This window comes from Centropristis striata, chromosome 2, assembly GCF_030273125.1.
Source record: "Centropristis striata isolate RG_2023a ecotype Rhode Island chromosome 2, C.striata_1.0, whole genome shotgun sequence".
NCBI classification, from domain to species: Eukaryota; Metazoa; Chordata; class Actinopteri; order Perciformes; family Serranidae; genus Centropristis; species Centropristis striata.
The window spans coordinates 3,290,949-3,310,208 of NC_081518.1; the positions used below are offsets into that span (position 1 = coordinate 3,290,949).

General features: G+C 36.9%; 1 protein-coding gene across 1 annotated transcript in view; it reads right to left on the bottom strand.

Moving 5' to 3' along the window:
- The window catches only part of sbf2 (SET binding factor 2), a 177,441-nt gene that overhangs the window by 148,352 nt on the left and 9,829 nt on the right, over positions 1-19,260 (bottom strand). The window contains 1 exon segment of the mRNA XM_059359455.1: positions 8,014-8,099. Within this exon segment, the coding sequence (XP_059215438.1) occupies positions 8,014-8,099 (86 nt within the window).

Sequence of the window (19,260 nt, forward strand, 5' to 3'; positions counted from 1 at the left end):
GATATCTAATATTAGAAAAAAAGATGGGCACAAGGCAAAAAGAAGCAAAATAATAAAAAAAATCACTTTCAGTATCTAACACATAACTTCACACATAATGAAACATTTAAAAAAAGTGAGGAAAAGTAAGATAAATAATGAGAACATTAAAACTTCACTGTATTAAATGACTATTTCACAAGCTTTCTAAAGGGATTCAGCCAGTTTTAACAGGTTCTGTTTTAAAACACTGAGTCAATTTGTTTTATGTACCTCCGTTATTACACGCAACCAACAGCATTAAACAAAAACCTTCCTGCCATAAATTGGAGGCACGTTGCCTTCGCTGTGTTAAAATACTAAGCATGAAGGTTTCATTTAGATGAAGTTAGCAGTAAAATTTATAACTCAGTTTGCTGGCAAGCATTGTGACCTGAAAAAAGCAAGCTTGGAAAAGACTTGGTGTTTGTTACTCCAAACACCAAATCTTGGATTAGATGGATTTCAGAAAGCTTAATGTCCAGCTGGTTGTCTTACAATGTGGACTTTATACCTGCAATTACTACAGGCCATTAAAACATGAAAGAAAATGGAGCGTGAAAGGAACAAGAGCAGAAGAGAGAGAAGAGAATAACAGAGGAAGAGTGTACAGCTCACCAATCTACACTTGACAGCGATATGTTGTCTGCAAGCAGCGGATGTTATGAACGTTCACATACTCCAAGCTTTAAACAAATGGTGTTGTAATTAAACAAGCAGCATGAGCAATTAAACAGTAAACACCAAAGACATTCCAAGCATTCCTTTGGCATTTGTGTGGCACATTTTATGACTTTGATTCAAACGATCAGGATGTAAATGTAAATATACAAAATATGGACAGTCACTGTGTATCAGGAGCATGACGAGGGTCACTAACAGTAACAGAGAGGAATGCTGGGATAGTTAGATAGTTGTACTTTGGCTGTCATGCAAAGCTATAAAAGTGTTACTGTAAGGCCAAGCAGGCTGACACAACTGAGAATTGGTAAAATTCCACCTATGGCAGCAAGAGAGATCACCATATTTCTGCCAAGTAAAGTTAAAATGAATAGTAAAAAAAGAAAAGAAAAGAAAAACCTATCTTGGAATAGGGCTGGGCGATATGGACCAAAAGTCATATCCCGATATATTTAGGCTGAATATCGATATACAATATATATCCCGATATTTGTATCGCAAAGTGAAAGCAAATGTTCAGTCAAAGTCAAATATGACATCAAGTCACAAGTAGTTTTATTGGAACTTCATTTAAAATGAAATGAAAAATATCTTATATATATATATAATAGCCTATGAAATAAAATGCGGCCAATCTTTTTCTGAAATAAATATATTTATATGAGAAAAGAATAAAGAACATTACAAAAGAACTAAATATGACAAACCCTAGTAAGGGCAGCATTTATATATATAAAAAAAGAGGGGAAAAAAAGAACTATATCGATATATGCGATATGGTCTAATTCCATATCACATTTAAAAACATATCGATATTAGATTAGATTAGATTCGACTTCATTAATCCCACAGCAGGGAAATTTCTTTGTTACAGCCGACCACAAAAATTGTACACAAAATTATTTCCCTTTAAGATAAAGATAAAAAATAAACAATCTAATGGAAAAAGGCATTTAACAATATACTATATACTATATACAACTTAGTGCAAATTAAGTGAAAAATGGATATATCTTTTGTATCGATATATTGCCCAGCCCTAAGAGATCACCATAATTCTGCCAAGTACATTAAGTTAAAATGAAAAGCAAAAAAACAACAACAAAAAAACCTATCCTGGAAACCAGTTGAATCTGCCAAAATCATGTTTTATTTGCTCGGGCACATGTGTCCCCCATTCAGACAGATTCCTAACCCCAGCTGGGCCAGTCACAGCCATTTAAATCATTAAATCAAGGTGAAACCCAGAACAAACTGTCTATTTCTCACCTAAAATGTTTTCAGAAACACATTTTATTGACTGTTTAGCTTCAAGTTGGACCAAACACTGTGCATGGTGTTCCAATTGCCTCGGGTCATATTGTGTTGATCTGATTGTTTTTAGGCAATTTAATCTGTGCTCCATCATAATGCCCCTTGGGGTCGAAAAAATGAACTGAGAGGTTGATGCCAGGCTCCAAACAACCATAATTTTCTATTCTTGTAAACATCAGTTTAAAGGTCGAGTCAACCTTAGTGTTGTTGAGTCAACAGCTCAGCATCTTTTGTCACGTAAGCCACGTCCTGCACGTTATAGTAGCTCTTCAAGTAAGTAAAATTAGTAAATACTTTTCTTTCTTTATCTGTTCTGCCGGAACTGCTGGCAAGTGCTCATAGTACAAATCTTGGTAATCCCCAATTGATTCTAGAAAAGCAATTTCTCTTATTCAGAAATTCTCTTTTTTCAAATGTAAAACCTCCTACGTGACTATTGCCTTGAGGTCCTCTGTCCGTTGACAGTATATGATGAGGACTGTGTCTTTATACTGGAGGCAGAGGTGATGGAAATGTACTAGGTGCACAACTGACTGACCTCCATCTACAGACCTGGCTCATCCATAACAGATGAGGACTTGAGCTGGTTCCTGTCATCATCACTTGCCTGAAAAGATTAGAAACACATTTTTCCTAGCACAAGTTGTAAACGCTTTTTCTTGGTGCATTCCTCATCTGTGGTTATTTAGTTCGCTGGGGGCCTGTTGTGACCGCAAAATGCTTTTCGTGCTCAGCTTCATCCACTGTTTTCTACAGATGTGTTCCTTAGTGTTTGTAAATGACTCATTTTCTTTTTCATGGAGTCGAGAAAATGTGCAAATAATAATGGTTTACATACCAGGCCAGAACAGAGCCAAAATGCAAATTGCTTAGTGGGTCTGTTAAACACTATGGTGTATCTTCATTAAAGCTTCAAAGCTGGAATTTCAGTCATTTGGCTCCAAACCAAAGTTTGTCACACACAACATAGTAAGGAAGGCACATTTCTGGAACAACCCCCTCTTTCCTGTCCTTGCTCAGTCCTCTGGGCGCAATTTCATTAAAAAAAAGGCCAAAGCTGAGTCTTATTCATCATGTCATCCAATCCTCCGCACTCTTCTTCTACATATAGTTGTATCTCAGATGAACAGTTTCAGCAAATATGTGGGGTATTTGCCAAAAAAGAGACCTAGCATTGAAAGCATCCTCTTGTTTCAGCTCGGGGTTGCTGCCTTCAATGAGTAACATCATGCTTTGTGCTTTCTTTACACTCTGGGGATTGCAGTATGTCTCAATTTCAGTCCTGGCTGACACATAATGAAGAAGCATCGGGGGGGATCACTTCAGCGAGATGGAATACAAAAAATTTACACACACACCCACACAGGCACCAAAAAAAATGGTATGCAGGTCCTGACTGACATCTGGAAGCACTAAGCTAATAGATTTAGCTAAAGTTGCGGCAGTGTTTCTAAATTTAAACTCCATGAAAGTATGACAGGATACTTGAGGGATGATGTTGAGAGAAAAGCGCCATCGTGGCTCATCGCTCAGAGTCACTGAGAGGTTAAAGATCGCTTCAATCTCCAAAATTCTACTTGACACTTTGTCTGGACAGGACATACTTTTATTTCTTAATTATTCATAGTTTCCCTAGTCAGTTAAGAACAGCTTGTTGGCTTTGACGAGACCTGAGTTTCACCATTAGAGACACCACTGCTCGTCTCTAAGCAATACCTCACAACAAGGAACTCTTGATGGCCACCAACAGACTCAATGAGTTACACAGGAAGACGCCTGCATGCTATTCAAACCACCCACTCACAACATGTCTATTTGTGCTGGAAGAAATGCCTCACATGTCCTCAATTGCCTTATAAATACCATTGCATAAACAAGGGTCATGCTATAATAGTAACTCTGTGACCATGTCTGTGCAACTCTTATTAAAAGATATAGAGATTAAGACACACAGAGACCCATGTTTGTCTTTATAAGGGAGGGACAAGAGGACATTTAGGGGGAGATAATAGGTCAACTATATATGCCACATAGAAGTGGTTTACATCATCTGAAAGCTGGGAACATGACGAGGAATTTGAGATCCTCAGTACTGTTTGTCAAGTCATAAATCTGTAATAAATATTGTTTTTTGGTGAGGGGCCTGGACAACATTTAGTTTAGTTACAAAGCTTGGAGCATAGGGCTTAGACAAGGGCGCCAAAATAAGAGAAAAACAGTCGGAATGGAGCCGCAAATCTTATTTTGAGCCTTAAAATGAAGATAAAATAGCCTATTAAGTCTAAATTAGCCTACCAACATTATTAATAGGTCACAATCAGCATTTATTACTATGATTTTGTCAGAATGCAGCCAGGACCCAAGTGCAAATCAGAGGCTGGAAACCGAAGAGATATCTCAGACGATTTGGAATCGAAAGCTAGTCTAGCGGGGGGAATTAAAAACTAGACTTGAAGTTGGTCAAATTTAGAAGTTAAGGTGCCGGCCCGTAGACTTTTATAAGCTATGACTCACATTTTAGTGGAGTAATATGTTTTTAAAACATTTTTACTGTTGTGTATCATCTGCATATTGTTACAATTGAAGAATACAAATTACTTTGGACCTTCACCAATGATAAATTAGATTCAAAATGTAAAAAAATAAAGACACGTGGCTCCGGAGCCTCAGGTTGCCGACCCCTGGCTTAGACGATATGATGGCAGTATTTACTGGCCAGTTCCATGCTCACTTATGTCTTATAAGTTGTTGCAGCAATTTTGAGTTGATACTGTTTTTACACAGACTTGGTGCTAAGTTTAAGCCTTTTTTGCCACTCAAGAATTAACAAAAAATGTCAAAAATCACTCCAAAATGTCACATTAAGACCCCAAGATCTAGGAGGAACACCTTCCAAAAATCCATGCTAAAATATGTCCCAAGACATTTATATTGCATGCAAAAAGTTGCATGGCTTTTTACCAAAAAATAAAGTGAGCATGTGTTTCCATAGAACTCTGTTTGATTCCTTAGGTCTTCTAGTTTTACCCCCTACAGCCTCTTAAAGACTTAAAGAGTAATATTGGCCAGAATCAGAAGCTCTCCTGTGCGAGTTAAAGTCAAACTGAAGTGTATTCACAATTTATCCAAAATAACAAATGTAAATGTTAAACTTCAAAATCTGACTAGGAAAACATTTAATTTATTATTTAAAAAGCATTCACTTACATTTCAGTCGACGAGGGGGAGCCAATTTGATTACAAAAATAAATATTTTACACACAGTGCCAAAAACCATGAGTGAGATTCTTCAGGAAATAACTTACTCAGTTAAGTTTTAGTTTGTATTAATAAGCTATATTATATTTGCCCTTCTACAACAGGCTCTTGTCACGGTGCAAAAAAAATGACCTCATCTAAACACGAGATGGTGAGGAATGTCAGTTGTTTGGATTAGCTCTCCATTTATCTTGGCTTCCATATCTGACCCATATTATGCAACCAGTTGGCCTCTACACCTGCTGCTGCTCCGCTCTGCATCACTTGGCTCCCAAAAACCTGTGACCTCCACCGAACTCAGAAACTTCTACTGCAAAGTACAAAACAACACACATTGTTGCTGTAAATCTTCCCTGCTTTTGATATTGACATGTCATTTATTAGTGCTGTATTGAAAACTGCCCTTTAAATGTAACATTACAGAAGTATGTGCTGGATAGAACTTGTGTGTTGGGATTTAAAGCCAGTTTGCATTTTTCACTCCTTGTCGTCTGCCAAAAAACTATTCTGCTTAGTCATTAAAAGCTTATCTGTAGTAGCCAATATAAATGAACAAAAACAGATACAACACTGGCGCTAATGTCCTGTGCAGTATGAAACTGTTCACTGCCAGAGAGAGTTTTTCCCAGTGCTGATAAGCAAATATTTGTCCATCCATTGTGGTGTGTGTAGTGATAAGAGACCCCCTGGAGACGAGGCACGGAGAAATGAAACTCTTGTCTTAACCCTTTGATGCACAACATGGTCTAAAATGACCCGACTAAGTTTTTATATTCTATATCTTTGCAATAATTAACTACATTATTCAGTACATTTGCAGGTTTTCCTCAATTAACTTGTTTTTGATCATCATACATCCTAATTTTTTGTTTTCATTTCTTACTTTTTGAATAAAAACCCTTTTTTTTTAAATCGCTCGATTCTAATGCACAAGGTCATTTTTGACCCATGTTGTGCATTAGAAGGTGTTTATAGGTTGTCACCAATTTAAAACCTGACAACGAAGACACAAATATTAACTATCCTATTTTGTTAAATTGGTGTTTTTCCAATGGAAATTATTATTTGGTGGCTCTAATAAGTCTCAAATGTTAAAATATGTGATTTTCCAATGTAATCTGGTGGTTCTAACAACTCTTTTAAAGTTAAACCTTCAAAATAAGACAAACATAGTTACACATATACTCAAATTGTTAATTTAGTGGATCACTTTTTGTATCACTACGCTTCTAATGCACAAGGTCATTTTTGACCCATGTGTGTAAACTTGATGTAATAATACAAAAACTATTTTTCGTCATAAAATATGAAAGGAAAAATTGATATAATGATCTGTTGTAATAAAAAAAAAAGATATTCAAACACACAGCCAGCATGAAATAACATGGGGAATGATGCAGGTCATTTTTTACCCATGTTGTGCATTAGAAGGTGTTTATATGTTGAGCATCAAAGGGTTAATATTCCTGAAGAGGAAGATGGAGGCAGGCAGCAATGGACCCAATTATGAACCATGCAAAGTGTTTTTAAAACAAACGTTTGAGTAAACAATCATTAGGAATTTATCTGAAACAGGAAATGCCAATATCCACTGCACAAGCTCCAAAGGGCACATTCCCTCGGGTACAATCTGTCATCTTGTGACACTGAAAATGCCAGATAATTTTTTGGGAGACGCTGAAAGAATTCCCAGATATCAAACCCGGAAGCTGGTAATGGGTAAGGGGCGCAGAGTCAAGGACACTCACTAACTAGAAAACTACTGTACAACCTGTGTACATCACACATTAACTGGTCCCAGACATGTTGTTCTGTTGTGAACTATGAAATTGTGATAGTGTGCCACACTACAGACTGTAAAGGCCACAAACACAATAAACATGCAACCATTCAGACACCAGACTGATCACTATCTAATCATAAAACATCAAATCATGCAGAAGAAGGGAGACAACATTTCAAATGTTCTTAAATATTTGCAATGTAGTGTATCTGTATGTAGAAGCAAAGCAGACAACTTTCTTTCCTGTGATTGCGTCAATATTGACTAATCATTGAGTTGTCTAAACAGGAAGTAATACATATTTCTATTTCTCTATTTATTAATAAAAAGCTGCAAAGCTGTCAGAGTTTTGTGTTCCGACTCTGAATCTTAAGACACCAAAACATATATAAAATGTCTCAACTGGCATCTTTTTTTTGCCCCAGTACACTGCAAAAAGGAGGGTCTAAACAAGATAAAAACACTAAATCTGAGGGAAATGATCTTGCTGCATGGACAGATAATTTCACTTGACAAGATTTCTTAAATTAAGATTATTAAATCTAGAAATAAGCATGTTGAACGCTTAAAATTAGAAATTAACTCTTAAAACAAGATAAATTATCTAACACTTTTAAATCTAAAGTTTTTTTTATCTTGGTAAGAAACAAACAATCATCAGGTCACTCTGCTCGGGCCAGTTCATCGCTGCTGGCAGCTTTAATTTATCTTGTTTTAAGAGTTAATTTCTTATTTTAAGCATACAACATGCTTATTTCTAGATTTAATAATCTTAATTTAAGAAATCTTGTCAAGTGAAATTATCTGTCCATGCAGCAAGATCATTTCCCTCAGATTTACTGTTTTTATCTGTTTTTTAGACACACCTTTTTTGCAGTGTATGTTACGGTGTTCTTTGAATGTCCAGGTAACAACAGCTTTGTTCAGTTTAACAGTTTAGAGTTTAGGGGATCACTCACCATCTCCACCCCCTGAGGAAACGCCGTTCCCTCCCAGTCCGTCTTGGGGAATCGCTGAATGATCTTTCCACATCCCTCCCCTGAACCTGCAGGTGAAAAGACATGAAGGTTTATCAGTTGGTGCAGAGGAAAGCATCACGGCAAGAAGAACTCTGCACGTTTATTCATGAGAGAAATATTCCCAATCGTATATGGACGTAGGATACATAATGCACTGGTTGATAGGGTTGCACAATATAAGGAAAATATATTACAATATGTGAACAGATGTTAAAGTATACTCAGTTCTGCTTTTCTGCTGCTTTCAGTACACTGTTAAAATACAACAAATTACTTGTTGAATCACAAAAATGAAAGAAAACTGAAATTTTTTTTCTTGATTAATTCAACATTCAACTAAGCACAAAAGGCCCCAAATAAAAAAAGAATGACGGTTAGCCATTTATGGACTATTAAACCAAATATAATCCCATTAAAAATTTGCAAATGTAAATTTTAGAAAACTTGACATCCTCCAAGTTGTATTATTAATATTTAAATCTCTCTTATTATTATTGTTTTGGTATTTGATGTGACTCCACCTAGGTTTTTGTTTGTTTGTTGTTGTTTTTTATTGCTTTTATTTTTCTACTATCATTCTGTTCTTTCGTGTTGATTTGAAGCATAAATTAACATATATCTTCTTTATTTTTGTATGTGAACGAAAGGAAAAAAAAACAATAAAGAGAAGTTGAAAAAAAAAAAAGATTTACAGTTGAATTTCTACGAATACTCTCTCTCTCAAGTAACTATAAAAAAAAAATTGAGCAATATTGCAGTTTATGTAATGTGTTTATTTCGCAAGTTAAAATTGTGAAAACCATCTTTTTTTAAACGATGGATGGTACAGCCCTTCCGGTTAACTTGCTTCTCTGAAACTGGCATCTCAAAGTCAATGTTTCTGACTTTTTTAGCTTAGTTCTTCTTTCAGATTAATCCTGACCTAAAGGAAATTAATGGGCAAAGATTTGAGGGAAAAACAAAGCACACTGTGGTCTGAATAGACAGATTTTCCCGCTTTCACAGTAAATTATTTATCCTTATGTCAAGTCAATTCTGTTCATTCTGTTTGACTCAACATGATGCATCAGAAAACAAGACAAAGAGAGGAGTCAACTGAGCAAATTTAAGATTAAATCAATTTAAATAGGAGTCATCACTATTTAAACACAGCGGTTAGTACACACAGCCTAGTGTTTCACAACTGCCTATAGATTTCCCGATTGCTCAGATTTCCTGTGAGAAAGCCGTCCTTATACTTCTGATTGACTTAACCAGAGTCTACTTTAGAAAAAAGCTACTAGGAAGCGAGAAAGTCCCAAGAAAAATGATTCTGGTCCACTTTTACTTCTCTGTAAAGAGGAACTGTGTAAAGCCTAAAAGTGAAACAAGAGACGTGAAAATGTAAAGATCAAATCCAATGTGACACTGAAATAAACAGGCAGGGAGATTAAAAGAATGAAGCTGGATGCATGAGTGAATTTAGGGAGCAGTTACTGCCAATCAATGAATGAAATGCGGGCTTGGACCAAATAAGCCCCTGCAGGATTTTGCACTGTTGTTTTTGGAATATTTAATGTAAATGCAACCAACCATCGCGCTATTTGTACAAGCTGGCGATTATGTCTATATTCCACATAGTTTCTGCAAAACATGGTGAAAACATGAACAACACTTCCAAATTCTTCTATTCACCGCAGTTTATTACTGTGATAATCAATGTCAGAACTACTGGTGTAATGCCAGGTAGAAGAACATCAAACATCCACCTCAACAAACCAACTTCATTACAAAAGTCTGATAAACAGGACCTTTTAAGCCCCAAAGTCATCTTCTTTCATTTATTCTCAGAATACATAAAGTGTGCCCACTTTATTAGTAAAAAAAATTGCACAACTTAACAAGTCTTTTGACTGTTAAAAACGTGCCTGTTTGGATGAGACACGTTGTTTGGCCTCAAGTACTGATGTTTGCAGCGTTCTTGAGAACCTCACAACGATGGGCGTTATGAAGAAACCTGCCAACTGGATTATCTATAACCTTAACGATCAATTGATCGATTAATCATTGCAAGCACACATGTGCAAAATAAAAGATATATATATATATATATATACACACACACAGTACTAGGGCTGCACGATTATGGCCAAAATGATAATCACGATTATTTTGATCAATATTGTAATCACGATTATTTATCATGTTAGGGAAAACATCTGTATTTTTATTGCACTACTTTTAAACAAACAATGGCAACAGTTTTTAGTGTCCGGTGCTTGTTGTAAACAAACAGAGATCGCTAAGTAAACACCTCCTGCAGCAGCAGCACATACACACTGTACTGCTACAGAGCTAACTGTTAGCCTGTTAGCACATACACACTGTACTGCTACAGAGCTAACTGTTAGCCTGTTAGCACATACACACTGTACTGCTACAGAGCTAACTGTTAGCCTGTTAGCACATACACACTGTACTGCTACAGAGCTAACTGTTAGCCTTTTAGCTATTTGCAGACTGAACGCTAAGGGGTTAACATCCCCTCCGGCTCTGCAGCTGGGAGAGACTGCTGCAGGAGGACTGTGCCGCTTCGACTGGTTCTTACTCCTCCCGTGGCTCGTTAAGAAGAAACCAGAAGAAAAACACCAGAAAAAGTTGCTGGATTTGTCGCCAGTCACTTTTTTGAAAAATAGCTTTTACAAGTTGCAAGTTTACAAGGTGCGTGTTGTTGTGGCATCGAGTACTACGTCATATCCTGCTTAGCGTTTTATCCAATCAGTAACCAGGCTTTTTTCAGGGGAGAAAAACAGCCCCGCCCCCTGGTGCTTGATTAGATATGCAGGAGAGCCGCATTTTATCAGTGAGTACTGATACGCAGTCAAAGATAATAATTTATCGATTTGTCGATTAATAATTCCCCGTGATTGATCAAATTCTTAACAACCATTAATAGATCATGGATTAATTATTCCCATTTCTACTCACAACTACAGAGTGGAGCATCCTTTTGTACTTTGCCAAGTGTCAACATGTGAATCTGATGAATGGTTTCAAGTAAATCGAAGGATAAATAGCAAGAAATTCCTTCCAATTTAGTTAGAAACAGAGTTAAGGTTTCGATCTCCAACATTTATTTTCGTTTTGTTCCACTTATCCTCTCCAACCATTGTGTTACCTTTGCATCGTGTTGAAATGTATTTATTTATTTTTTTACCTTTGTCACAGATTACAGTTAATAAACACCAGCTGCCTTGAATCAAATTCTTTGTGCACTGATGCAATCTTTTAAACATGACTCTACTTTTGCTTTCATTTTTACAAAGTCAGCCCAAAAGTCACTCAATTTTGGCCACGCTATGAAAACTCCTGGTACAGTACGACCCTGGTGGGACTGATTAAGTCAAGATGTGTCAGAAGGAATGCGGTCCAAAGTGTGAGATATGGGACACGCACCACTAACGCAAAGAAGCTCACAGGAGCGAGAAGAGCTTTTATTTTGCTCTGACAAGTGATTACTGCGGGGGAGTGGAAGCTAAACCGAAAGGAACAAGGGGCAAAGTTAACAGCTTTAATGCAAAGTCTGAAGTGTTAGTCACACATAAACAGTATGTACAGTATGTACTGTAACACACAGAGTATGTAGGTAGTGCTGGGAGAGACAGCTGGATACTGATCTGCAGCAGGTGGAGTGTTCAGATTTGCGAGGTTGACCATCGAAAGCTCTACCAGTGAATTAACTCCCTCTTGGATCCCCCTCAGGACCACATATGGCTGGTTCTTGCAACACTCTAAAATCTAAATTGGATGCAATAATTCATGTCAACATGAGTGCAAACACAACGCAATATGTATTTAGGGGTTGATGTATGACCGCTACATTCTTATTTAGCAATCTGGAGAGTTAATGAATGGACTTTTTTAATCTAATTTTAGAAAAGTTCCCCTCATTCAACATGCCAAAAACAGCATGTTTCACAATATGCTTTTTGTCACTCTGAGTTGTCTAACCCCATGACTTCATCTCAACGTTATTTTAAACTCTTCGTCACTCTTTGACAGCTAGGACACACTTTCTGTTCGCCAGCCAAGAGGAAAATAGTCTTCTATCAAGTGAGTAAGATGCAGAAATGGAACACACGTTTCTCTGAATTCCTTTAAGTAATTTGGCTAAATTGATATATGGGGGGTTGTTCATGCTGTTTATGATCATAAGTCTTGCAGGTGGGACTTTATTTCCTTTTTTGTATCTTTACAACCATTGTGTTTATGATTCAACTGTTGTCAAAAGCACACAATTCTCCATAGATCTATCTATTTGTGTTGTTGTTTCTTTTCCTTTCGTATGCATGTGTGCATGTGTTTGTGTATATATGCATATGTGGGCATGTGTATGCATAATTATTGTGTATAGGTAAATTGTATTGATGTTTTGTAATACAAGACATGTTTAGACAAGGATTTTAATCTTTCTATTCTTATTTTCTTCTCACTCCTTTTCGAATATGTATTCTACATGTCATGTTAAATGATTTGTCTTACTCTCTTTTTATTATTTTGTTTTCATATTCGAAATAAACTAGAATCAATCAATCAATCCTCTTTAATTTTGCTGTCAAAGTGCACTTGCTTGATGCAATTTTTTATTTTCCAAAGTAGCACAACCCTGTAACAAAAGGTCCGAGGTCCGACCCCTCATAGTTCCACAAATCCTCTGGGAAACACTTTAAGGAAGCGCTTCCTAAAATATTTTCCCATTTGCTCTCATGCCACTTTCCCTATATTCTTAATGGTGTTACATTTTTCCATTCAGTGCATTTCAGCCGTCCTCTCTTAATACCATGACTCAACTATCAACTTAACAGTATGCTCATAAAGACCCTCTTCCATAGTTTGGCCAACAGGTCAGATACTATATGCACAGGGGACGCAAACTGCTAAAAAAAAACACAAACACACACAAAAAACAGTAGAATGAAGTGCTATACATCATGATAATGACACGAGGTCCTCGGCAGTCGGCGGCAGCCCTCCTGCACCAAGTGCCTCAAGCCTGCTGTCAACAACCGCTTTAAACCTAGACCTCTGTCAGAGAGAGAGACAAATTAATCACCATGACGCTCTCGGGCTTAAGTGGGTCCTGGCCTTGGTTTTGGGAGTGTGTGTATGAGCTGGATGATGGCTCTACTTGTGCCTTTGTTCACCTGTAGAGGCGAGCAGAGCGTGTCCAGACAGACTGGTGCTGCAGCAGAACACCACTCTGTCTGACCGTTACGTGTCTTCAAGTCTTTACAGCACCTCTAATTGAAATCACATGCTCCGAGTGCTCCAAGTTCAAATTTTCAACCTCAGATGAAAATAAATGACAGAATTCCTCGCATTCCACGAGGCTGCACTCTTGTATTAAAACAAGCCGTGCTTTTGAATACTACCCCCCTGATAACTATAAAGAGCCCCACCAGCGAGGATAATAGAACCCAGGCCTCAAAGGGAACATGCTAATTTGAACATCCGCTAGCAGAATGGGAGGGGGATGAAGTCCAAAGCCAAGTTTATTTAGTTTTTTGGCAGAAGCTATTCAAACAAGGAGAATAAAAGCCGTCCAAGCCAACGACACGCGTGTGCATGTTTAAGAGCGTGGCTCGTTTCCAGCTCAATATAGCACAACCAGTGAGTGCTACACCTGGACAATGTAATTAGAATAATTTTCAGCTTTCTCGTGAAATATAATACACATCTACATATTCAAGTTTTTTCCTGAAATGGCTTCAGGGATGTATTTATTAGAAACATTAACTATAAGCTAACCAGCATTTAATAAGTGCCGTTAGAGACTCGCAGAGTCCAGAACAAACACCGGGCCTCTTTTATGAAGCGTTTGTGTGCACAGACTTATTCTTAAAGGGATAGTTTGGGTTTTTTGAAGTGGGGTTGTATGAGGTACCAACCCACTGTAGATAAGCACCTCATGCAATACTACCACTAGTTGTATAAAGGAGTAAATTAGTGCTAACACTGTTTTTTGGGGGGTTAATTGTTGTGGGATTCATAAATGTTTTCTTATTCCCAAAATAAGAAAATTGAATTTACCAGTGGTCGGGACCACTCGTAAACTGATACCATGACACCAACAAATTCTTACTGAGGTTTGTGGCCAGTTGGAGGTCATGAGACAGCTTATAAAACACAACCGTTGGGAAATATGAGTCAGGTATAAAATATTCCATCTGCATTAGTAGTTTTTAACACTTTTTACCCTGGTGATTTATTCTAGTGTTGGGCTGTGGGATTTGATCCCAGATAATGGTGTATGACATTATGACTCAGCATTTTATATCAGTTCTTATGAGTCTGCTGGTAATTGTACTCTAAAGTATTTGCTAAACATATTACACATATTCAGGGTTCGTACACTTTTTCAGTGGTCAAATTCAAGCACTTTTCAAGGTCCATTTTCAAGCTTTTCCAGGACTTTTCAACAGTTGTAAACGTCATGTTTTAGATGAGTACTTCGGTACTAAAAGGGGTAATTTCACTTAACCATACCACCAGCAATGGCATTACACTTTTAACAACTAAAAGTAGTTTGCTAATCTCATAAAACATACTGGTATGGGAATCTAGAGGCTAGGAGCAAAAATAAACTCACAAAAATCATCAAGTGGAACTAAACACGACCCAAACTAGGAGGAAAGACCCACAAAGAGGCCTTCAGGAGCCCTCACATCCACTAGGAACTAGAAAAACTCCCTTCAGTAAGAAGATACAGGGGAGAGCAACAAGAAACATGTCAGAAACAAGAAGACGCAGGCGGAGCGCTCTTCATTTCAGATTATAGGCTATACGCTGTTCAGTTTATATTTTTTTTTTCCATTGAAAATGCAGTTATCTATAGTCAGATTACAAGAGAAATACAGTAAGAATTTCAAGCACTTAATACAAAATCCAAGCACTTTTCAAACCTTGAAATTCAACATTAAAATTCAAGCATTTTCAAGGATTATAAGCACTCGTACTAATCCTGCATTTATAACAAAATTACAATATGAAATAGGCAACAAATCAAGCCTTTTGGGGGTTTTCATTTACATTAGTTACACCCACTGTTTCTCATGCTTTGATAAGTTGATGTGATTTTCTTATCAGTTCAGTCCAGCTGAAGACGTGCAGGTCTCCAACGCCCATGTGCATCCAATGAGAAAAAGTCTCTCTGACAAAGTGACAGATGAGTTTTGGAACAGTTTTGTTTTGCAAACACAGGAAAGTCCCCCACTCATATCAAGTATTGGTCATTTCAACTATAAAGTTAAAACCCTCTGGAGTCACAGATCACACCGGCGTTATCAAATTACACAACTTTTAAATGATGTCACAATATAAAGAGGAAGCCCTGCGACAACTTCCTGCTAAAATACTGGCTGTTAACTCCATTAGGCTAGTTTTTGTTTGATGATGATAGGCCAAGTAAAACCGGAGATAAGGTCAAATATATTTAGTAAAAAAAATATAGAACTAGATGTTATCCTCATTTTATGTCTTATATGTTGTATTTACAACCTTTGTTCACATATGTAACATTTAAAATTCTTCATTGAGCATGATTGTGGTTTGAAAGTTAAAAAAACAACAACATTATTTTCAAAATCAGATCTTTTTTGTGTGTTTTTTGCTGTTTGGAATGTTGATCCAGTAAGTCAAAGTCAAAAATTAATGAATTATCAGGTCATATAGATCAGTTTGGGCTGAAAAAAAAGATACCAACATGGCATAAACATTTTCAAGTTGTATATGCAGGCAGAATGAAAAGGATTCAAAAGTGGACAAAATAGCCCAAGACTCCAAAGGGTTAAAATTACAAAAAGAAAACTCAACTGTCAGCCAAATATTGACAAGAGTTTCTTTTTTTTTTTAAATTGGCATCAGCTGATACCAACACAATCCTGACTTATCAGAGCATCTCTACAAAAGCTAATTTCAGTCGTTAATAACATTAAAGATGTTTTGATATTTCATGAAACGTTTTTTTTAAACATTTTGCAGAGACATTCTGAGTTTAACGTTCCCTGTCTCAGTAACCCCACTGGGACTTGAGCCATTACTGCAAATTACACACACACACACACACGCACAAATATGTGACTTCAGATACTTTGAGAGATTGAATGAACCTAATAATTTATTACCGAGTTGTGCGTGTTAGCATAGTTTCAACAAAAAAGAAAGTCAAAAGTGAAAAACTGCAGAGGAAAAGTTGTTTGTCTTTCTTGATTAGAGCAGATGTTTCTCCTCTTGGAAAAAAAAACTCATTCATCTTCTTGATTTATCTTCCTGCTGTTTCTGTTGATTAAATCATCCAAATGCTTATTTTACCATATATGGACATGCCACCAGCGAAGCTGACGCAACATTCACGTCAGCACGAAACCTGATTTTGGCCCAGTTGTGCACACAGGTGGACTCTTCTGGAAATAAGTTCTCAGATAAAGGTTATTCACTTTCCGTGCTATAAATTATAATTATGAGGCGTATTCCGTGTGTAGAGTAGCTCCATTTGTCTGATTGTTATCCTTACTCATAACTCAGCTGTTTAGCATGAAGACAGACTTTCAAATTCAGATTATTCTTGATGCATAGGAAACACGGTTTGGTATCAAAGGTGACCATCATCAGGAAAGTAAAATGTTCTAGTTTGTTCTGTGCAGATGATTATGCAAAGGAAGGTTTGCATGGCCAAAAGGGTATCAGAGATTAGCAAACTAATGATGTCATAAATACAAATTTCAGGAAGCTTTCCAGCCTCCAAAGACAGCTGCAGAGCAGGAAAATATGCAAAAATGATAAATGCTGCCTTAAGGTCATGCCCAGGTCAAAACGTTGGGAGAAAAGAAAAATATGATCCAGGAGAAGAGCTTGAGATAAGGAACATACCACAAGCAAAGCATACATTTCCATCAGCATGCCCTTTGAATTGCTTTCCATAGAGAATAATAAGGCAGTGAGTCCAGTAAAATGTTCTTTCCTTATGGCCAGTGTATATTTTCTGAATTCTTTTCCATGGGAGCGACACATATTTTCACCATGCTACAAACACCAGACCTCCAGATGAGCTGCTGAGCATCTGTTTAGTGCTGAGTGTTGCACATTTGGTTTTTCTATTTTCTCATCGCTAAGAGGTGAAAAATGTTCACATTTGGGAACCACGCTGCTCGTCATGGTCACTTCTTACCAAGCCGTCCAGTCACAGTGGAGGGAGCTTGGAACAACTACTCAAACAATGGCCCTCCGCCATCAGACGGAATAAATGAAGTGGTAGCAGCCACCATGATGTCACCCAATGGTTTGTCAACTACAGTCATAAAGCCTTCAGGTGATTCTCATGAACATGGTACAGCTCAAAAATCCAAGAGCATTGAATACATCTTTGACCCTTTAGAACATGGGTCTCAAACTCGCGGCCCGCGGGCCAGTTGCGGCCCTCGTGACGATATTTTGTGGCCCCCACCTTGATATGAAAGTTTAATGTGAGTTTTATATGAATGGCACTTTACCGTGTTGTGTGTGGAAGGTCCCTTTAATTACTTTTTTTGGTAATTTTGTGTCTTTTATTGGTTATTTTGTGTTTTTTAAAATAATTTTGTCTTTTTTAGTAATTTTGTGTATTTTTTTGGTCATTTTGTGTCTTTTTTGTGTCATTTTGTATCTTTTTTAATAATTTTGTATCTTTTTTAATAATTTTGTGTCTTTTTTGATAATTTTGTGTCTTTTTTTAATAATTGTGTGTCTTTGTGGTAATTGTGTCTTTTTTTTTTTTTAGCAATTTTGTGTCTTTTTTGTTATTTAGTGTTTTTTCAGTCATTTTCTGTTTGATTATATTCTGTTAAATTATACATTTTTAAACAAATGCATATTTATTTTTTATAAAGTTTACTAAATATTTATTGCATATAAGTGTGGGGGAACCATAACATTTTTAGCTGGAGGCATTACAGTAATGAATTTGTGAATCAAAAATATGTTTAAAAATATAGAAAATATTATTTTAACACAAAACAAGGAATTGTGCCTCATTATGGCTATATTGTTCACTCATATAAAAGTGAAATATATCTAGTTTAATAAAGTATGTCCTTATAATCTTCACAGACAGAACTTAGACTGGCTTCATGAGAATCACCCCTTGAGTTTTGTATTTTGACTATTTCAATCTTGTTTGTTTTGGAGCCAGAAGTGACCGACCGATGTGTGGACGAGCCAGAGCTGCTCCACATTTTACCGACATCTTCACTACTGTGGATATATCAAAGCATGCAACCAAAGCATCTCAGCTGAAGAAACGCTGAGCCTCCAAAGACCCCTCAAGAGCTCCCAGCAGAGCGTTTTTTAGAAGAGTGCCATGGGAAAAAACACGGTGGTGAACACAGACCCCTAAATTACACACATTTTTCGACATTCCGTAGACTTGTGGGTTTCCATTGTCAACTTTAACATTTTAAGACAAACCAATCAATCTTCTTTTCATCGCTTGTTCTTTCCCTCAGCTCAAGGAAAATAAGAGCTGTGTTGACCCCAATATTGATGCCATTTCATCAGTCAGTGTGTCCAAACCTTCTGCCATAGCTTTTAGGAACCTCAGTTAGGCAGTGAGTATGGTGGCTGCAAGCTTATCCGAAAAAAACACTCTTATTCTCCAGCTTTCAGCAAACAATTGGATGAAATTAATTTCACATCTCCTGGTTAGATTTGTTGATATACTAATATTAATCCTATTCAGACGGAGTTCAGAACAATGTCGGTGATCGAGGCTGAGTTCAGTTCAGTTCAGCTCTTTATCAGCTTAAAAGATATGGATATTGCTGTCATTAACCCTCTGGGGTCTATGATGGTGGCGTCCTGATCAGATCATGTGACATTTAACAAAAAAACTAGGTCACATGGAGCGCTGCTACCAACTTCACTCCAAAATACAGACTTGAAACTTTCTCCCAATTTTTGTTTGACATTCCTAGCTCATGTAAAACCAAAGATATGATAGTTTTAATTTGATAGTACAGAAATATTTGAGCGTTGGTGTAGCTCTCTGTGTAATTTTGCACATAGTTTGTTTTGAAGAGTTGCAGCTAACAAGGAAAAAAACGGCTGTAAATATACATGTTTTATGGGACTTTTTTGTATATAGTTTTATTATGTTTAAATTTTACCTTTTTATAT